General features: G+C 43.6%; 1 protein-coding gene across 1 annotated transcript in view; it reads right to left on the bottom strand.

Annotated features, from left to right (window-relative positions):
* The window catches only part of ITGB7 (integrin subunit beta 7), a 164247-nt gene that overhangs the window by 93384 nt on the left and 55509 nt on the right, over positions 1-15354 (bottom strand). Inside the window, exon 3 of the mRNA XM_082248388.1 lies at positions 4970-5043. Coding sequence (XP_082104514.1) covers positions 4970-5043 — 74 coding nt within the window. The remainder of the gene's footprint in view (positions 1-4969; positions 5044-15354) is intronic.

Raw genomic sequence — 15354 nt, 5'->3', positions numbered from 1 at the left:
AGAAACATTTAAATACATAAAGGGAATCAACTCGGTAAAGGAGGAGAGCATATTTAAAAGAAGAAAAACTACCACAAGAGGACACAGTTTTAAATTAGAGGGGCAAAGGTTTAAAAGTAATATGAGGAAGTATTACTTTACTGAGAGAGTAGTGGATGCATGGAATAACCTTCCTGCAGAAGTGGTAGCTGCAAATACAGTGAAGGAGTTTAAGCATGCATGGGATAGGCATAAGGCTATCCTTCATACAAGATAGGGCCAGGGACTATTCATAGGATTCAGATATATTGGGCAGACTAGATGGGCCAAATGGTTCTTATCTGCCGACACATTCTATGTTTCTATGTTTCTATGTTTCCCTGAAGTAAACCCATGTTTTTTTTCATCTTGCAATCCATGGGATTGAAGATGTTCCACAATCCTATCCTTTAATAGGGTTTCCATTAATTTGCCTACTATTGATGTCAGACTCACTGGTCTATAGTTGCTTGATTACTCCCTACTACCCTTCTTGTGAATGGGCACGACATTTGCCAATTTCCAATCTTCCGGGACGACTCCTGTTACCAGCAGTACCAGCCAGCAGTACCAGCCAGCAGTAGCCACCAGCAGTACCCACCAGCAGTACCTGCCAGCAGCACCAGCCAGCAGTAGCAGCCAGCAGTACCCACCAGCAGTACCAGCCAGCAGTACTAGCTAGCAATACCTGCCTGCAGTAACCACCAGAAGAACCAGCCAACAGTACCCACCCACCTACCAGCCAGCTGTTACCCCACCAACAGTACCCACCAGCAATACAAGCCAGCAGTACCCACCAGCAGTACCCGCCAGCAATACAAGCCAGCAGTACCCACCAGCAGTACCAGCAAGCAGTACTCACCAACAGCACCGGCCAGCAGTTCCCTCACCAGCAGTACCCGCCAGCTGTACCAGCCAGCAGTACCAGCCAGAAGTACCCACCAGCAGTTCCAGCCAGCAGTACTAGGCAGCAGTACCAGCCCTGGAGGACAGCCAGCAGCAGCAGCCACCAGCCATACCCACCTGGGGGACAACAGCAGCCAGCGATACTGGCAGTAATCCTGAGGAAGAAGTGAAGATTGAGGTCAGTTGAGGTGCAGGTAAACTGCAGTGCATCCGTGTGAAAGCAGCCTTTGGCCCCTTTTACATGATCGGTCCAATCAGGTCCGCCTGTCGGTTTTTCAACTTTTTTATTTTTGGGGTGTGGGGGGGACTGCAGGCTAGCCTCTTGCCTAATGACTATGGGCCCTGGCTTGTGAGGGAACACTGTTCTTTGTGATGTGTATGCTGGGGGACCCCTGGAGTAATGTTACTTTGGAATCAAGTCCACATATCCCCAAGACACACAGACTCTGGGACTCTAGGCCTAGGACCCATGTTAAAGGCCTAGATGTCTATTGCCAATAGGGGATTGCTCCGCACAGTCAGCTGTACTCTATCAAAAATGAAAAAAAAAAAAAAGTTTTGGTTACACTTTAATACTGTGTTTAAACTCACTACTCCCAGTGGGATTGAAGATAGGCAGATATTTCCCTGCCCCTTTTCTCAGGAATACACTTGTCTGCCTATGGTCTATGGTCTCTGCAAGGCTGCACAAAGACATTGATTACCCATGATTCACCTGAATCATTGATAATCCTTTGTTCAAAAGTTTGATCCATAAGGCTTCGTTCACATCTAGGTGTTGCTATTTTTACAGGCGTTTTTCTGGCATTTTTTCAGCATTTTTGTGCAGGTGTTTTGAGTTGACAAGTGACCAATAAAAAGCAGTAAAACACCTGTAATTTGCTAAAAAAGAAGCTCATGTACTTTTTTGAGTGAAAGGCATTTTTCTTAAGGTGACAGAACGCTCAGATGTGAACAAGGGCCATTGAAATTAATTAATGGGATTTGTTTTGTTTGGCGTTTTTAGAGCTGAGGCTTAGAGCAGAAAATTGTCCAAAAACGCCTAGATGTGAACGGAGCCTAAGGAAAAAAAAATGTATTCATATTTTAACAACAAATGTGTGAGGGTCTATCTAGCGATGGTTACCTACAAAATATGTTATTTGTATGAACAGTCTTTCTTAGAAGAACAAATAATTTGCCTGATTTCAGGTCTGTCTTACGTCAGTGAGCAGCTCAACTCTCAGGAGACGTTTCCCCACAAACCATGGTAGACAAATGAGTCATCCTTGAGATTGTTACACAGATTAACTAGCTGTGAGTGTGAAAAGGAAAAATAATAAATCTTCCTCTTCATTAACAACGTACTAACCTATATTGGACTCAGCAAATAATTTTAAGATTGATAAATCAGCAAATATTATTATAAACATCCCCACTAGATGATGACCTTGTCTTCCAGAGAGAGGACACAAGAACTCACACACAACAGCCCACAAGAAACGGGTGTCTGTAATCTCTGGAGCGCACGGGAACTTTAAACAGGGGGATGGGTGCTTGGATATAAACTAGTAAATAGTCATGAATTTAGAAAAATCAGTTGGTTTGTGTATACAAAAATTCCACCTATGCTTCATATACTACAAACATGTCTATAACAAAAAGTTATATAAAGATACAATAATAGATATAGGGAGCTGCCCATATGAACCTACCATGTAGAGCAGTGGTTGGTGGACCACTGGTGGTCCATGAGAAAATGTGGATGGCCCCCAGGGGTCCTGCCGCAAATCAACATTGTGGCGGATGTATTCCTCCCAATGTTGTTTCCAGTGTTGTTCTCAATGCGTGGTGACAATCAATGCTGTCAGCGTGCATTGATCCCCGATGCCTCCTCTCTAGTTCTGGCTCCTATGAACTCAGAGGGAGGCACCAGGAGTAGTGCAGAGAGTGGGAGGTAAGGAAGGAGGGAACTTCCAATTGCAGCGCTGTGGGAGGGAGCACGGAGCTCGAGTACATGACTGGATAAGGCGGTGAGATCCACTGATGAGTCTGTGTAAGGCAGCAGGGTGATGCAGAGTGCAGAGGATGGCAGAGAGCCAGAGCATTGTGTGTATAGGACAGGTAAAAATCATGGTAGTGGTCCGTGGGATTTAAAAATTGTGAGTTTAGACAGTCTGTGAGGTCTGAAAGGTTGCCAACCATTGATGTAGAGTGATCACAGTACGGAACAATCTGTTCATAATGTGATGGTGTCTGTGGAGGAGGAGGAAACCACACTGGACTAGCAACAAATGTATTTTTTTTGCTCAGATGAAATGTTTGTCTGCAAAGATACATTTTACAGATGAACAGAGGGATAAGCTAATATTGTTTAAATACAAGAGACATTCTTACTTGAATCTTGGTGTACTGTGTGTATTTTGTGTATTCCTTCCAGATCTGTGCAGTAATCCAGTCTTTGCCTCTGTGCATGAACTTCCTGTATTAAAACCAGTCACTGTTTCTCTCTCTTGTGCAGGGTGACTGGTCTTGCATCCTCCCCCTTGTGCAGTATCGCATGGACCAATAAGCTTGTTACTGCAATGCATGGTAACTTGCATTGGTGTGATGCAGTGCATCCATTGTAAATTTCACCTCAAACCACCTTTCCAGCACATCTGCATTGCAGCGCAGCATTATATATATATAGCACCAATCTGATGTGCATTATGGTGTGGTGCATTGCTGGAAGTGCCAAATGTTTGATTTTTGGTCCATTGTGGTGTGTTATGGAGCTCTTTAGCTCAATGCCTCTGCACACTGCAGCAGGCCAGGCTAGTGTGGATTGGCCCTAACTGGCAGCAGTTAGAAAGATTGATAAACTCTCTAAAACCAGCCATAGATTATGTGATTTTGTGATATATTGTGTTCTCCAACTGGGGGGGGGGGGGGTGTTTGGGCGGATCACGGGGAGCTGTCCTTGCAGGGAGAGAACAATGGTTACTGCTAACGGGAGCAAGTAGAGAGCTTGATGAGTCAAGCACAAGATGTCAGTATGGATTGGAGTGGTGTAAGTCTGTCTTATAGACCACACCAGCATTTCAATTTTATCATGCATGAGGAATTGATGTGGTATGATCTTAGGTTGAGAATGACAGGACGTGTTTAGTAAGTGAATAGTGAAAGGTAAATGAGAGATTGACATCAAATAATATCCCTAAAAACTAAGCTGGAGATGATAGAAGTTTTATTTTTCCCATAATAAAGTGAACCTTGCAATATCTTTACAAGTCTGTAGAATACACTGCTGACATACCACAATATACAACTAAAGGAACATTTTTTTTTAAGTTCTCCCATTTCTCAGAATCTCCAGTGATTTTGAGTAGGCTAAGATGACACCATAAGCACTGCTGCAGTGGAAGCATCTTCTCAGTCTTCTTTCCCCCAGCGATCAGAGTGTAGCTAAACGCTGGAGGCTTTTTACCCTAATGCATTCTCTGCAATAGGGTAAAAAACCTTCTGAAAGCATCACCCCCCTTATACTTACTTGAGCCTGATCTCGATCCAGCAATGTGCACAAAATCAGAGGCTCTCTAGGCTCTCTCCCCCTCATAGGCTCAGACACAGCAGCAGGAGCCATTGGCTTGCTATGGTGGACACTCAGCAGGGGAGAGGAGCCAGGGACTAGAGAGAAGGAGGATCGGGCTTCTCTGTGGGGTATGCTGTTTTTTTTTTTTTGTTTTTTTTGTTTTTTTGCCTTCCTCTGGATCAACTGTGGGTATAGGATTGTGTATATAGGATTGTATAATGTTTTTATTTTTTTCCCATTGAACTAGATGGACTTTTTTCAAGAAGACCAACTATGTAACTATGAGTTATCATGTTTGTTATTTAAATAAAAATAAGGACATACAATAAAAGCGATATTGGAATCCAATCAATAAAGAATATTCAATATTGGAATGTTCATTAGACAATATAATACTTGTTGATGACCGCCTACACACCACCTGACAGATTGATAAAAAGGTGCGTTTGTCATCACTGATTGATTGATTGATGTGTGTTTAATGATACTCACCTTAGCAGAGCACCACAGACACCTGGGATGAGATCTGATACATTCTGAGCAGGATAATGTGTGTACACAGCCATCTGTAATATGACAAAAAAGGCACAACACATCAGTTATTTGACACACATTGCATCTGATTTAAAGTCATTCTAAAGGCCCTTAAAAGGAGATGTACAGCCAAAGCTTGTTTAGCTTTACATCCCCTGTGGATCACAGGAGTGCAGTTTGTTCTGCACTCCTGTGACCCATTTTTCTTTCAGTCCAGGCACTGCATCATCACGACCACGGAGTCAGGATCCGCCAGGTGCCTGGACTGACACCCAGCTCAGCCTCTCAGTGAGCAACTGAGAGCCTCAGCCGGCCGCTTCCCGCCCCTCCACAGCCCAGCGCTCCAGTGAGCGAGGAGAGGGCAGAGTGGAGAGCTGCTAACTGACAGGCAGCAGCTCTCTGCTCTGGGAGCTGTCAGAACTGAGTGATCAGTGGTGTTCAATCGCTCAGTTCCCAATGCAGAAGCACTGGGGAACAGATGAAGCATCAGACCGATGCTGCATCCACCTAGGTAAGTGTGACAGAAGTCACTTTGGTTGGGGGGCCCGTGGAACCCAGCTTACCTTTGAGAGTTCTGTAAACCCATTTTCCAGCTCCCCTGGCCACTCTTATGTGTAAGTCACCCTGTGTCTATTAGGGGCACAGGGTGGCCAAAAAAATGATGGACAACTACTTATTGGACACTGAGAATATGGTTTGGATCACTTCAAATGGGACAGTAATATTTATCAACAATATACCTCAAGAAATATATGAAGATTCAGTCCCATTTTACACTGTGAGATCTATAGCCTGTTGTCATGAAGTCTGTGACTCCTAAATAATCAAAACATTGCTTAGATGTGGATTCCATGTACTGTACTTCAATGTAGGAGCCAGACAGTCTGCTACTGGGATCTCCTGCTATTGTCTGTTTAATAAGGTGCTCTGTGTTTATATTTAGGGTAATGTGTAATGAATTTTGTTTTAGCCTTGTTGCAGTGCTGAGTTAATTAACATGTTAGTTATAACATTGTCTAGATGTGGATTCCAATTCACCTATTGTTTCTGTCCAAATGGCTAGGTAATTAGTTCAGGTTAATTATATAACTGTACACAATTTCATATGCATATGTAATCTTCAATAAATGATCCAGATCTTATACAAGCTATTCTCGGCTAGTTTTGTATGGGGACGGCTTTAATATCTGATGTCTATGTTCAAGACTGAAGGAAGCGGTATTCTGAGGGAAGCCCAGAAGCACATTGTGGGGTCGTGGTTCTGTCTGGGACATCCAAACCTCCACTGGGATCCAAGGTCTGGATAGCAGAAGAGGAGAGGTACAGATACCAGCCGCCATGGAAGAGGAATTCGGAAGGAGGTTGCGAGAGATGCGGATATAGCACAGGGGATGATTTAATCCGCACCTGCACCAGGGCATGTTTTCCCGCTAGGAAATTCCCTACTCCCACTCCAGTGAAAACCATAAAATGTTATTTCATTTTACTTTCTGACCCAGTGGTAATGCTCGCCATCACAGTTAGTGAGGGTAAATCTCCCCAGTAGAGACACAGACAGCAATAAAAATTTGACAACCCAGCTGCTTACAGAACCTATTCAGATAATCATACTGGAAGAAATATATATTGTTTTCTTTCTCTAGCTCTAATGAAGGGGTGTTTTTGAACCCTCAAACGTATTAGCTGCTTCTTTGATAGTCTCCCTGACCCCTATAGGAACACCAACATCAACATCATTACATTAAGATAGGATAGCAATACCAGTAGGATAACTTCACGGGTCCAGCACTATCTTTCCTTGTTCAGCAATAAAAATGTAACAGATTCTTACCCATTCTCACCCTTTCTCTCGTTGTCCTAAACTAGAAAAAAAAAGGTTTTACCTGGTGATACACTAAAAAAATGAGAGACTCCGCTGCCCCCTCAACACAAAATCCAAAGAATGGAAGACTGATTACTCACCTCTCTAGCGAGTTATAAGTTAGAGCTCCGCTGTCTTCTAGCAATACAGCCTCAATGGTTCCTGCTGCAGCCACCCATGTCACTACTGAGTTGTTATGAGCTAGAGGGGTGAACTACATTGTGCAGCAAGGGAAGCAGGCATCAACATTCCCAGAAGACTTTGACAGTACAGGTTTCCTCCAATGGTCACTAACTAATATAGCCTGACCCTGAGATTTTTTACAATACAGACCATAGGTTTGGAGGAATAATAGCAAGTCCAGTAAAATATTCCCATTGGACACATTCCTGGAAATGGCCTTGCACTGTGTGGGTGCTGTAGAAACCACCAGCTGGGAACCGGTATCAACACAAGTTTAGGTCTTGCATTGCCAACTCACCATAGATCTTTAAAATAGCATCCAGAAGTTTTGAAGCAATCACACCATAGCATAAGATTTTATACTGTGATGTGATCCCTTTAATACATTTTTGGATGCTATTTCAAAGATCCATGGTGTGCTGGCGATAAAGGCGTAATTGCAAGACTCTGAGAGGAGGACATTTTTGTACAAGACATTTAATCCTGTTTTACTAAAAGTAAATGCAAATAGCTCGGGAATATTGCTATGAAGATAACTGGCATGCTTATGTTGTGGAGTCATATAAACGCACGGATTTAATTTGTAAAGAGTGTATATAAACAAACAAATGTTTGGTATGTGCGCTCCTGGGTCGCAGGATGTCCAGGCGCATAAAAGGGGGGGGAAAAGTAGAATTAAGGGTGCCACATCCTAAATTAGTAGTAGAAAGAATGGAAAGGGAGGGATTGGACTTTATAGGCACCAGTAATTAAAATTGTATACTTTATTAAAGGATTCACAAAAGCATATAAGACAAAATACACAAAAGAAAAAGGAAAAAAGGCCAACATATAATGTACATATAATACAATGAGGCGATAGAGCCTAAAAATAGTATACAAATCGCATAGCCTATCAGATATTAATGTATGTAACAACAGTCACATATAATAATCACAAATGTTACAGAATACCCTATGTTCATAAGGCGGCCAAAGAGAGGAATGGTACCCGTCTCTAACGGTCGTCTTGTACAGAGTAGATAAATATTAGGTTGAATCCCAGCTGCCCTATCCCAGCTGGGCAGCTGGGATTCAACCTAATATTTATCTACTCTGTACAAGACGACCGTTAGAGACGGGTACCATTCCTCTCTTTGGCCGCCTTATGAACATAGGGTATTCTGTAACATTTGTGATTATTATATGTGACTGTTGTTACATACATTAATATCTGATAGGCTATGCGATTTGTATACTATTTTTAGGCTCTATCGCCTCATTGTATTATATGTACATTATATGTTGGCCTTTTTTCCTTTTTCTTTTGTGTATTTTGTCTTATATGCTTTTGTGAATCCTTTAATAAAGTATACAATTTTAATTACTGGTGCCTATAAAGTCCAATCCCTCCCTTTCCATTCTTTCTACTGTATATAAACAAAATTGAATGTGACAAGCACAACCAATGCTCACTGAGGTATGAAAGGCACATTTGCCAAAAGAACAGTTCTGAAATACCAGTGTTCTCCAAGCAAGTAAGACAGTGTAGGTATGGGTATTTGTAATTATACCAAGCATGAACATGTGAATCATCTGTTTGTTGTGGTGCACTATGTTTAAATAAACAGTGCATGGTGTGCAGGCAACCATTTCAAAATGAATTGACTACTGCAGTGTTTTATCAACCCGGGGTGCCACAAGCATGGTACCCAGTTGCCCTGGATCCATGTCAAGAGTTGCCACAATGCAAGCAGGCCAGCCACCAGCCCCATAACAGCCGATGATGCTCAAGGGCAGTATGCATGATGTCATTTATTGCTATGGTGTTAGTGGTCTGTAGGCAAATGGTGCAAGCTTTAACTGATTTTTTGATATAGTTAGTGGAGTACTGGACAGTGTACTCCTAGGAGGGACCCTTGAATTGGTCAAGGATTTGGACTATTTTCTTTATAGACTGTAGGGGAATTGAAGTTTTAGTTGGAGGAATGCACTGCAATATATCTAGATGGAAGGTTTATAAAGCATGTTATATGTTGTAATACCATTATCTGGAATAAAGAACTGTTCTGGAATTCAAGTAAAGTGTTCATGGTTTGTGTTCAATAGAGGAAGAAGCGTGTGTTCTGCACGAGAAAGGAGTTGTAAACTCAGAAGGTTTTTTATCTTAATGCATTCAGCATGCATCAGCCCCCCTCAGCCCCCAATACTTACCTGAGCCCCCTCTTTGTCCAGCGAGTATCTCAGCCAACTGAGATTCTCCCTCCTGAATAGCTGAGACATTGGCTGCTGTTGCTGCTGTCAATCAAAGTCAGCTGGCCAATCAGGAGAGCGGGGGGCTCCATGTCTGAATGGACACAGGGAGATGTGACTCAGCTCAGGTGTCCCCCATAGCAAACTGCTTGCTGTGGGGGCTCTGAACAGGAGACAGGGGCCAGGATCAGAGAAGAGGGACCCGAGAAGAGGAGGATCCGGGCTCCTCTGTGCAAATCCACTACAACAGAGCAGGTAAGTGTAACATCTTTGTTTTTTTATAGGAAAAAAAAAACAAGACTTTACAATTGCTTGAAGGAACAGCAGTCAACTTAAGGTGGGAGTAGTGGTGGCCAGGAGATGGAAAGTCTCCTGCACCCACCTGGGCGGCTTGTGGGTATGGCCATCTGTTCATGCCATATGAGCCCACTACTCATTCTATAAGGCCCACCGAGCACACAGAGCTAACCCAGGTTCACTCACGACATGAGTAACAACCAATGCCCTCGCAGATTTATGCGTCTGCTCCAATTAGCATGCATGGTGTGCCAGTGACATGGGGCTGAACTTTAAAGATTGATGCACTTAAATGGGCCGCAAAGTAGACAGGCTGGGCTACTAGTACTTGGTCCTCAGTCATGGTACAAGACTGATCCTTGGGACCTGGTCTGGAACCATCGTACGGCAAGGCCTTGCGAGTGTAATGTTGTGGCTTCCTTCCTAGACTGAGGGTGGAATTCACCATGGAACTGAGTGTCGTTAAGAGCTGGTGGGTGGGAGAGAAGGTGCTCCGCACTATCACTCCCAAATGGTCTCTAAGTTTTTACCAGGATAGGAGTCACTGGCAGGATGTGTAAGGTAGATGTTTCCTTCCATTTGTGGAAGAGAATATTATATCTGGTCAGAAGGGGGCCCCAACCCACATGCTAACAAGGCAGCCTGCCTGCACCATGACAACTCATGATCCAGGGCAGGTGGCTTGTGGGGCTGCCCCCAGCATTTAGGAGAGGATGAAATTCTGGCTCCTCCAGACCTACTTCACCCCCTGCCCTCTGCCCCGATACTGAAGAAAAAAGGTAGGGTTTTGAAAAGGGGACTGTATGATGGGCGCTCTGATTTTGGGGGCTTTTGGTGTTGTGATAAAAGTCAGTGATGTGATAGGTGGGGGGCAGTGACGTGAAGGGGGGCTATGATATGATGACGGATTTCTGATGTGAAGGGAGGCATTTGATGTGAAGTTAATTTCCTCAAACCAGTTGTGTGTATTATCCTAGGCTCAGCTTTCCTGTTGATAAGTATCACCGGCTGCTGAACTACTGAAAGCATAAGGGCATTTGCGTAGATCACTGAGGATCATGGGAATCAAAGTCCAGGACATCAACAATTGAATGGTACTCATGGACCTTTACACTACAGTTCCCATAGTACACTGGGTCTTCCCAGTGGTGTAATAGCTTTAACTGGCAGTGGGGGAGTCCATGTGAGCACATCAGCCTGTATGCACACATCTCTGTGGGAGACCAGACTGGCAGGAACTGGAGCTTGAGACCTGATAGCAGTGACACAGGAGCAGCATTGCACGGACCTCAGTGATTAAATCAATTGCATCCATGCTCCAGGGAGACTGAAGTGATCTCTCACTCTACCCTCTTTCAGTTCTGATCACTGGAGCCAACTACACAGAGGCAAAGGGGCCTATTTCCTACAGTGGGAGTGTACAGCTGTACCACAGCGAACTGGTAAGAGGGCACTATGCCCAATGCTTGCACACTGATAGCACTGGAGACAAGACACTTAGTACGCAGCATCTAACCTGTATGCTGGTTTATCAAGACTGTCGTTAAGTGCACCAATGCTGCTTATGAGCCCCAACAATAGCCGGGAAAAAAACACAGTAAAGGTCTGCCCTCTACAAAGCCATTCTACAAGGCCTTCTGTCTACTACTCATATAAAGGGTACCTCCATTTAATTAGCCAAGACTCATCCTTAATGCACTCTGGCAGTACAGTCTCATGAATACAGTAAATGTATCCACATTACTGTCCATTGCTGCACTTATGATGATCTTGCTACTGTTTACTGTATGCTGATCCTGGTGCTTAGTGTTATGCTATACCTACTGCTGACTATTTATCATACCATATGTTGAGTTGTACTATTATTATTGCTAAGCCACTTTTATGCCCTTATCGTTACAAATCATAGTGTGTGACAATATATTAAGACTTGATTTTACTAATTAATTTGGTGTCGTGACCCAGCATAATTATTGTATACCTGGTATTGCCTTCACTGATTTCTGTGATATTTCAAGTTTTGTTCACTTAACCTAGTGTGTCAGAGGGGCTGAAGCCATTGGGCAGATTGAGGCAAAGAACAGAGAATCCATCCTATTGAGGAACATTTACAATTATTACATTTTAGACTGGGGTGCCTCGGGAATTTGCATAGTTTTAAAGGGAGTCACAACGGACAAAACAGTGGGAAAATGCTGTAATACTGCACATTAAAGGTGTGATTCCCAAACACACCAGTGTGAACACACCCCTTTGCTTATATACTGCAGGCTTATTGTTGGTCATCCTTACTTCCCTGAAACTTCCACTCCTAAGGTGACAACACTCACTCGTGTGAGTTTATACAGGAGCAGTGTTGTCAACAGAGGATGTGCACCCCCACATCAGTTCAAGCTGATTAATGTGTTGGAACATACAGCTTAAATGTTACCAATGAGACTCACTTCTTCAACATCCCAGTATGTGAACCAACCAGCTAAGAGCATTGCAGCACCATGCATGGATTGATCACAAAATGTAAAGCTAAATGTGCACTTTAAAGTTACAGAAAAAAAATATAAAAAAAAAAAATTGAGATGCCTCAGCATTTAACATGCTATTTTACTGCATACACTTTTTATAAGAGGGTTTGATGAATTATACTTTAACTTGTACAGTAAACAGCCTAAAGCAGTGTTTCTCAGCCGGGGTTCCACTGCGATCTGTCAGTCGCAGGCACCTGACAGGAGTATTACATGGACACATGCAGAGATAGGCAGGGAAGTGGCTGGCATACTGTTGGCTGTAGCACCCTGTTCCTCACCGGCCCCTCCTCCCATTTTTTTCCATCCCGAGTGGTTGTATGTGACATCATCTGAGATGGAAAGGATAGGAGGAGGGCCGACGAGGAACAGCGTGCCACTGAAGGAGTTATGAAATGTGCTCTGTCCCATATAACGTGCCCTGTCCCATGCATTGTGCTCTGTCCTATGTAATGTGTCCTGTCCCATAGAATGTACCCTGTCCCATGCAATGTGCCCGGTCCCATGCAATGTACCCTGTCCCATGCAATGTGCCCGGTCCCATGCAATGTGCCCGGTCCCATGCAATGTGCCCTGTCCCATGCAATGTGCCCTGTCCCATGCAATGTGCCCTGTCCCATGCAATGTGCCCTGTCCCATGTAATGTGCCCCTTCCCATATAATGTGCCCTGTCCCATGCAAGATACCCTGTCCCATGCATTGTGCTCTGTCCTATGTAATGCACCCTGCCCATGCATTGTGCTCTGTCCCATGTAATGTACCCTGTCCCATGTAATGTGCCCTGTCCCATGCATTGTGCTCTGTCCCATGTAATGTGCCCTGTCCCATGCAATGTGCCCTGTCCCATGCAATGTGCCCTGTCCCATGTAATGTGCCCCTTCCCATATAATGTGCCCTGTCCCATGCAAGATACCCTGTCCCATGCATTGTGCTCTGTCCTATGTAATGTACCCTGCCCATGCATTGTGCTCTGTCCCATGTAATGTACCCTGTCCCATGTAATGTGCCCTGTCCCATGCATTGTGCTCTGTCCTATGTAATGTACTCTGTCCCATACATTGTGCTCTGTCCCATGTGTTGTGCTCTGTCTCATGCTTTGTGCTTTGTCCCATGTAATGTGCTCTGTCCCATGCAATGTGCTCTGTCCCATATAACGTGCCCTGTCCCATGCATTGTGCTCTGTCCCATGTAATGTACCCTGTCTCATGCAATGTGCTCTGTCCCATGCATTGTGCTCGGTCCCATGCAATGTGCCCTGTCCCATGTAATGTGCCCTGTCACATGCAATGTGCCCTGTTCCAAGTAATGTGCTCTGTCCCATGTAATGTGCCCTGTCCCATGTAATTTTTCCCTGTCCCATGCAATGTGCCCTATCCCATATAATGTTCCCTTCTCCCAAGTAATTTGCCCTGCTCCCATGTAATGTGCCCTGCCCTCATGTAATGTGCCCTGCTCCCACAAAATGTGCCCTTCTCCCATGTAATATGCCCTGCCCTCATGTAATGTGCCCTGGTCCCACATAATGTGCTCTGCTTCCATGTAATGTGCCCTGCCCTCATGTAATGTGCCCTGCTCCCTCGTAATGTGCCCTGCTCCCACATAATGTGCCCTGCCCCCACATAATGTGCGCTGCTTCCATGTAATGTGCCCTGCTCCCCCCTCATGTAGTGTGCCCTCCTGAGCCCCTGTACTCTGCCCTGATGCCCCCCCCCCCCCCCCCCCACACACACACACACACACACACACACTGTTTATCTCAAGTTGGACCCAGAATGGAGCATATCTGCAGAAAAAGAAAACACAAGTTTCACATTAAATAGGTAGGTTTTAATATTTATTCTTTTATTTAATGCTATTTCTAAAAGTAATTTTTGTTATCAACAACTCGCTGATCATACCAACATTTCCGTGAGCTGTCGATGTGAACATTATTTTAGGGGTTCCTCGAGATCTCAAACTTTTTGCCAGGGGTTCCTCGAAGGTAAAAAGGTTGAGATACACTGGCCTAAAGTCTAAAAAGTGAAAAAGGTTGATCTGAACTGATGTCACTGAGATCTGTGGCACAAACATTACTGGTATCCCCAGTATTCATAAGCTTAAATCCCATTAATTGGAAACAAAATGAATTTTGCTTCTATTGTGCACACCTCACTGAATGAAACTTATTACAGTTCTATCAAGCAAACGCAGTACAGTATAGTTGGGGAGGAGGGGACAGTATAACCTCCTTTTCTCGGTGGATTTACTGGTTCCACATCCTCTAATGTTACATTTGCACAAATTTGTGTAGGGAGTTTTATAAAGCTCTGTGCTCTCAGCTACAGCAGAAATGCAGCTTTTCAAGGTTGATGTGATGGAATTAAAAGCCATGCAAAGGAGGACAAGGGGAAGAAGAGTAATCACAATCTGCAAACACTTTTATAAAGAGCCCACATTACTTGATCATTTTATTGATGTAAATGCGCTGAAGAGTTTCGGCCTGTACAAGGAACTAATTATGGCACTGTATATAAATCTGAAATATTTTTTTGAGTCTACCACACAGCGCAGTCATGTGATTCCAGCCCACAGGATATGGCGTCATGCAATAAAATGGCAATAAAAAAAGTATGCTTTATTTTACAAATGTTTTTTTATAAATTGCAAACATTTTTCAGAAAAACGCATTATCCTACAGCAAACTCTAAAGCGGAAAATATTGTTTAGTGAATCGAGCCCTGTATGTCATAACACATTCACATCATGACCATGTGGCTTACTTCAGCTAATGTTTCAGCAAAACTTTTTGCAGTACTTAATTTTCTACTTAAATGTTAAAATACTATGTGACCCATATGGAAACCCTCCACATACTAAAACTGAGACCACGCTTTGTCATACACCGCTCTCAACACCTGTGTCTTCCTCATTCTCACACATGTCTCTACCAACTCTGTCTCACACACAGACATCAATGTCTCATGCGGTTTTAGCTACTGCAGATAATGAAGATTATTTCCCCTTTTCAAAAAGGGGAAACAAGTATTGTTCACAAATTGCTAAGCAACCAACGCTTTTGCCAACTGTTTCAACAATAGGTTTAGTTTCCCACAGGCTCAAAAAAGTATGTAGTAACGTGTAGTCTAGCCACAGGTTTTAACAGTGTCACAAAAGCTGGACTAATTTCAACTTAAAGCTGAGCTCCAGATATAGATTATTTTGTATAGTTACATGGGTTTAGCTTGGACCAATATGAGTATGCATATTCC

Source organism: Pelophylax lessonae (assembly GCF_965119305.1).
Source record: "Pelophylax lessonae genome assembly, chromosome: 2".
NCBI lineage: Eukaryota > Metazoa > Chordata > Amphibia > Anura > Ranidae > Pelophylax > Pelophylax lessonae.
Note: the sequence above shows the minus strand (reverse complement) of the source record. Positions and strands in the feature narration are given on the sequence as shown.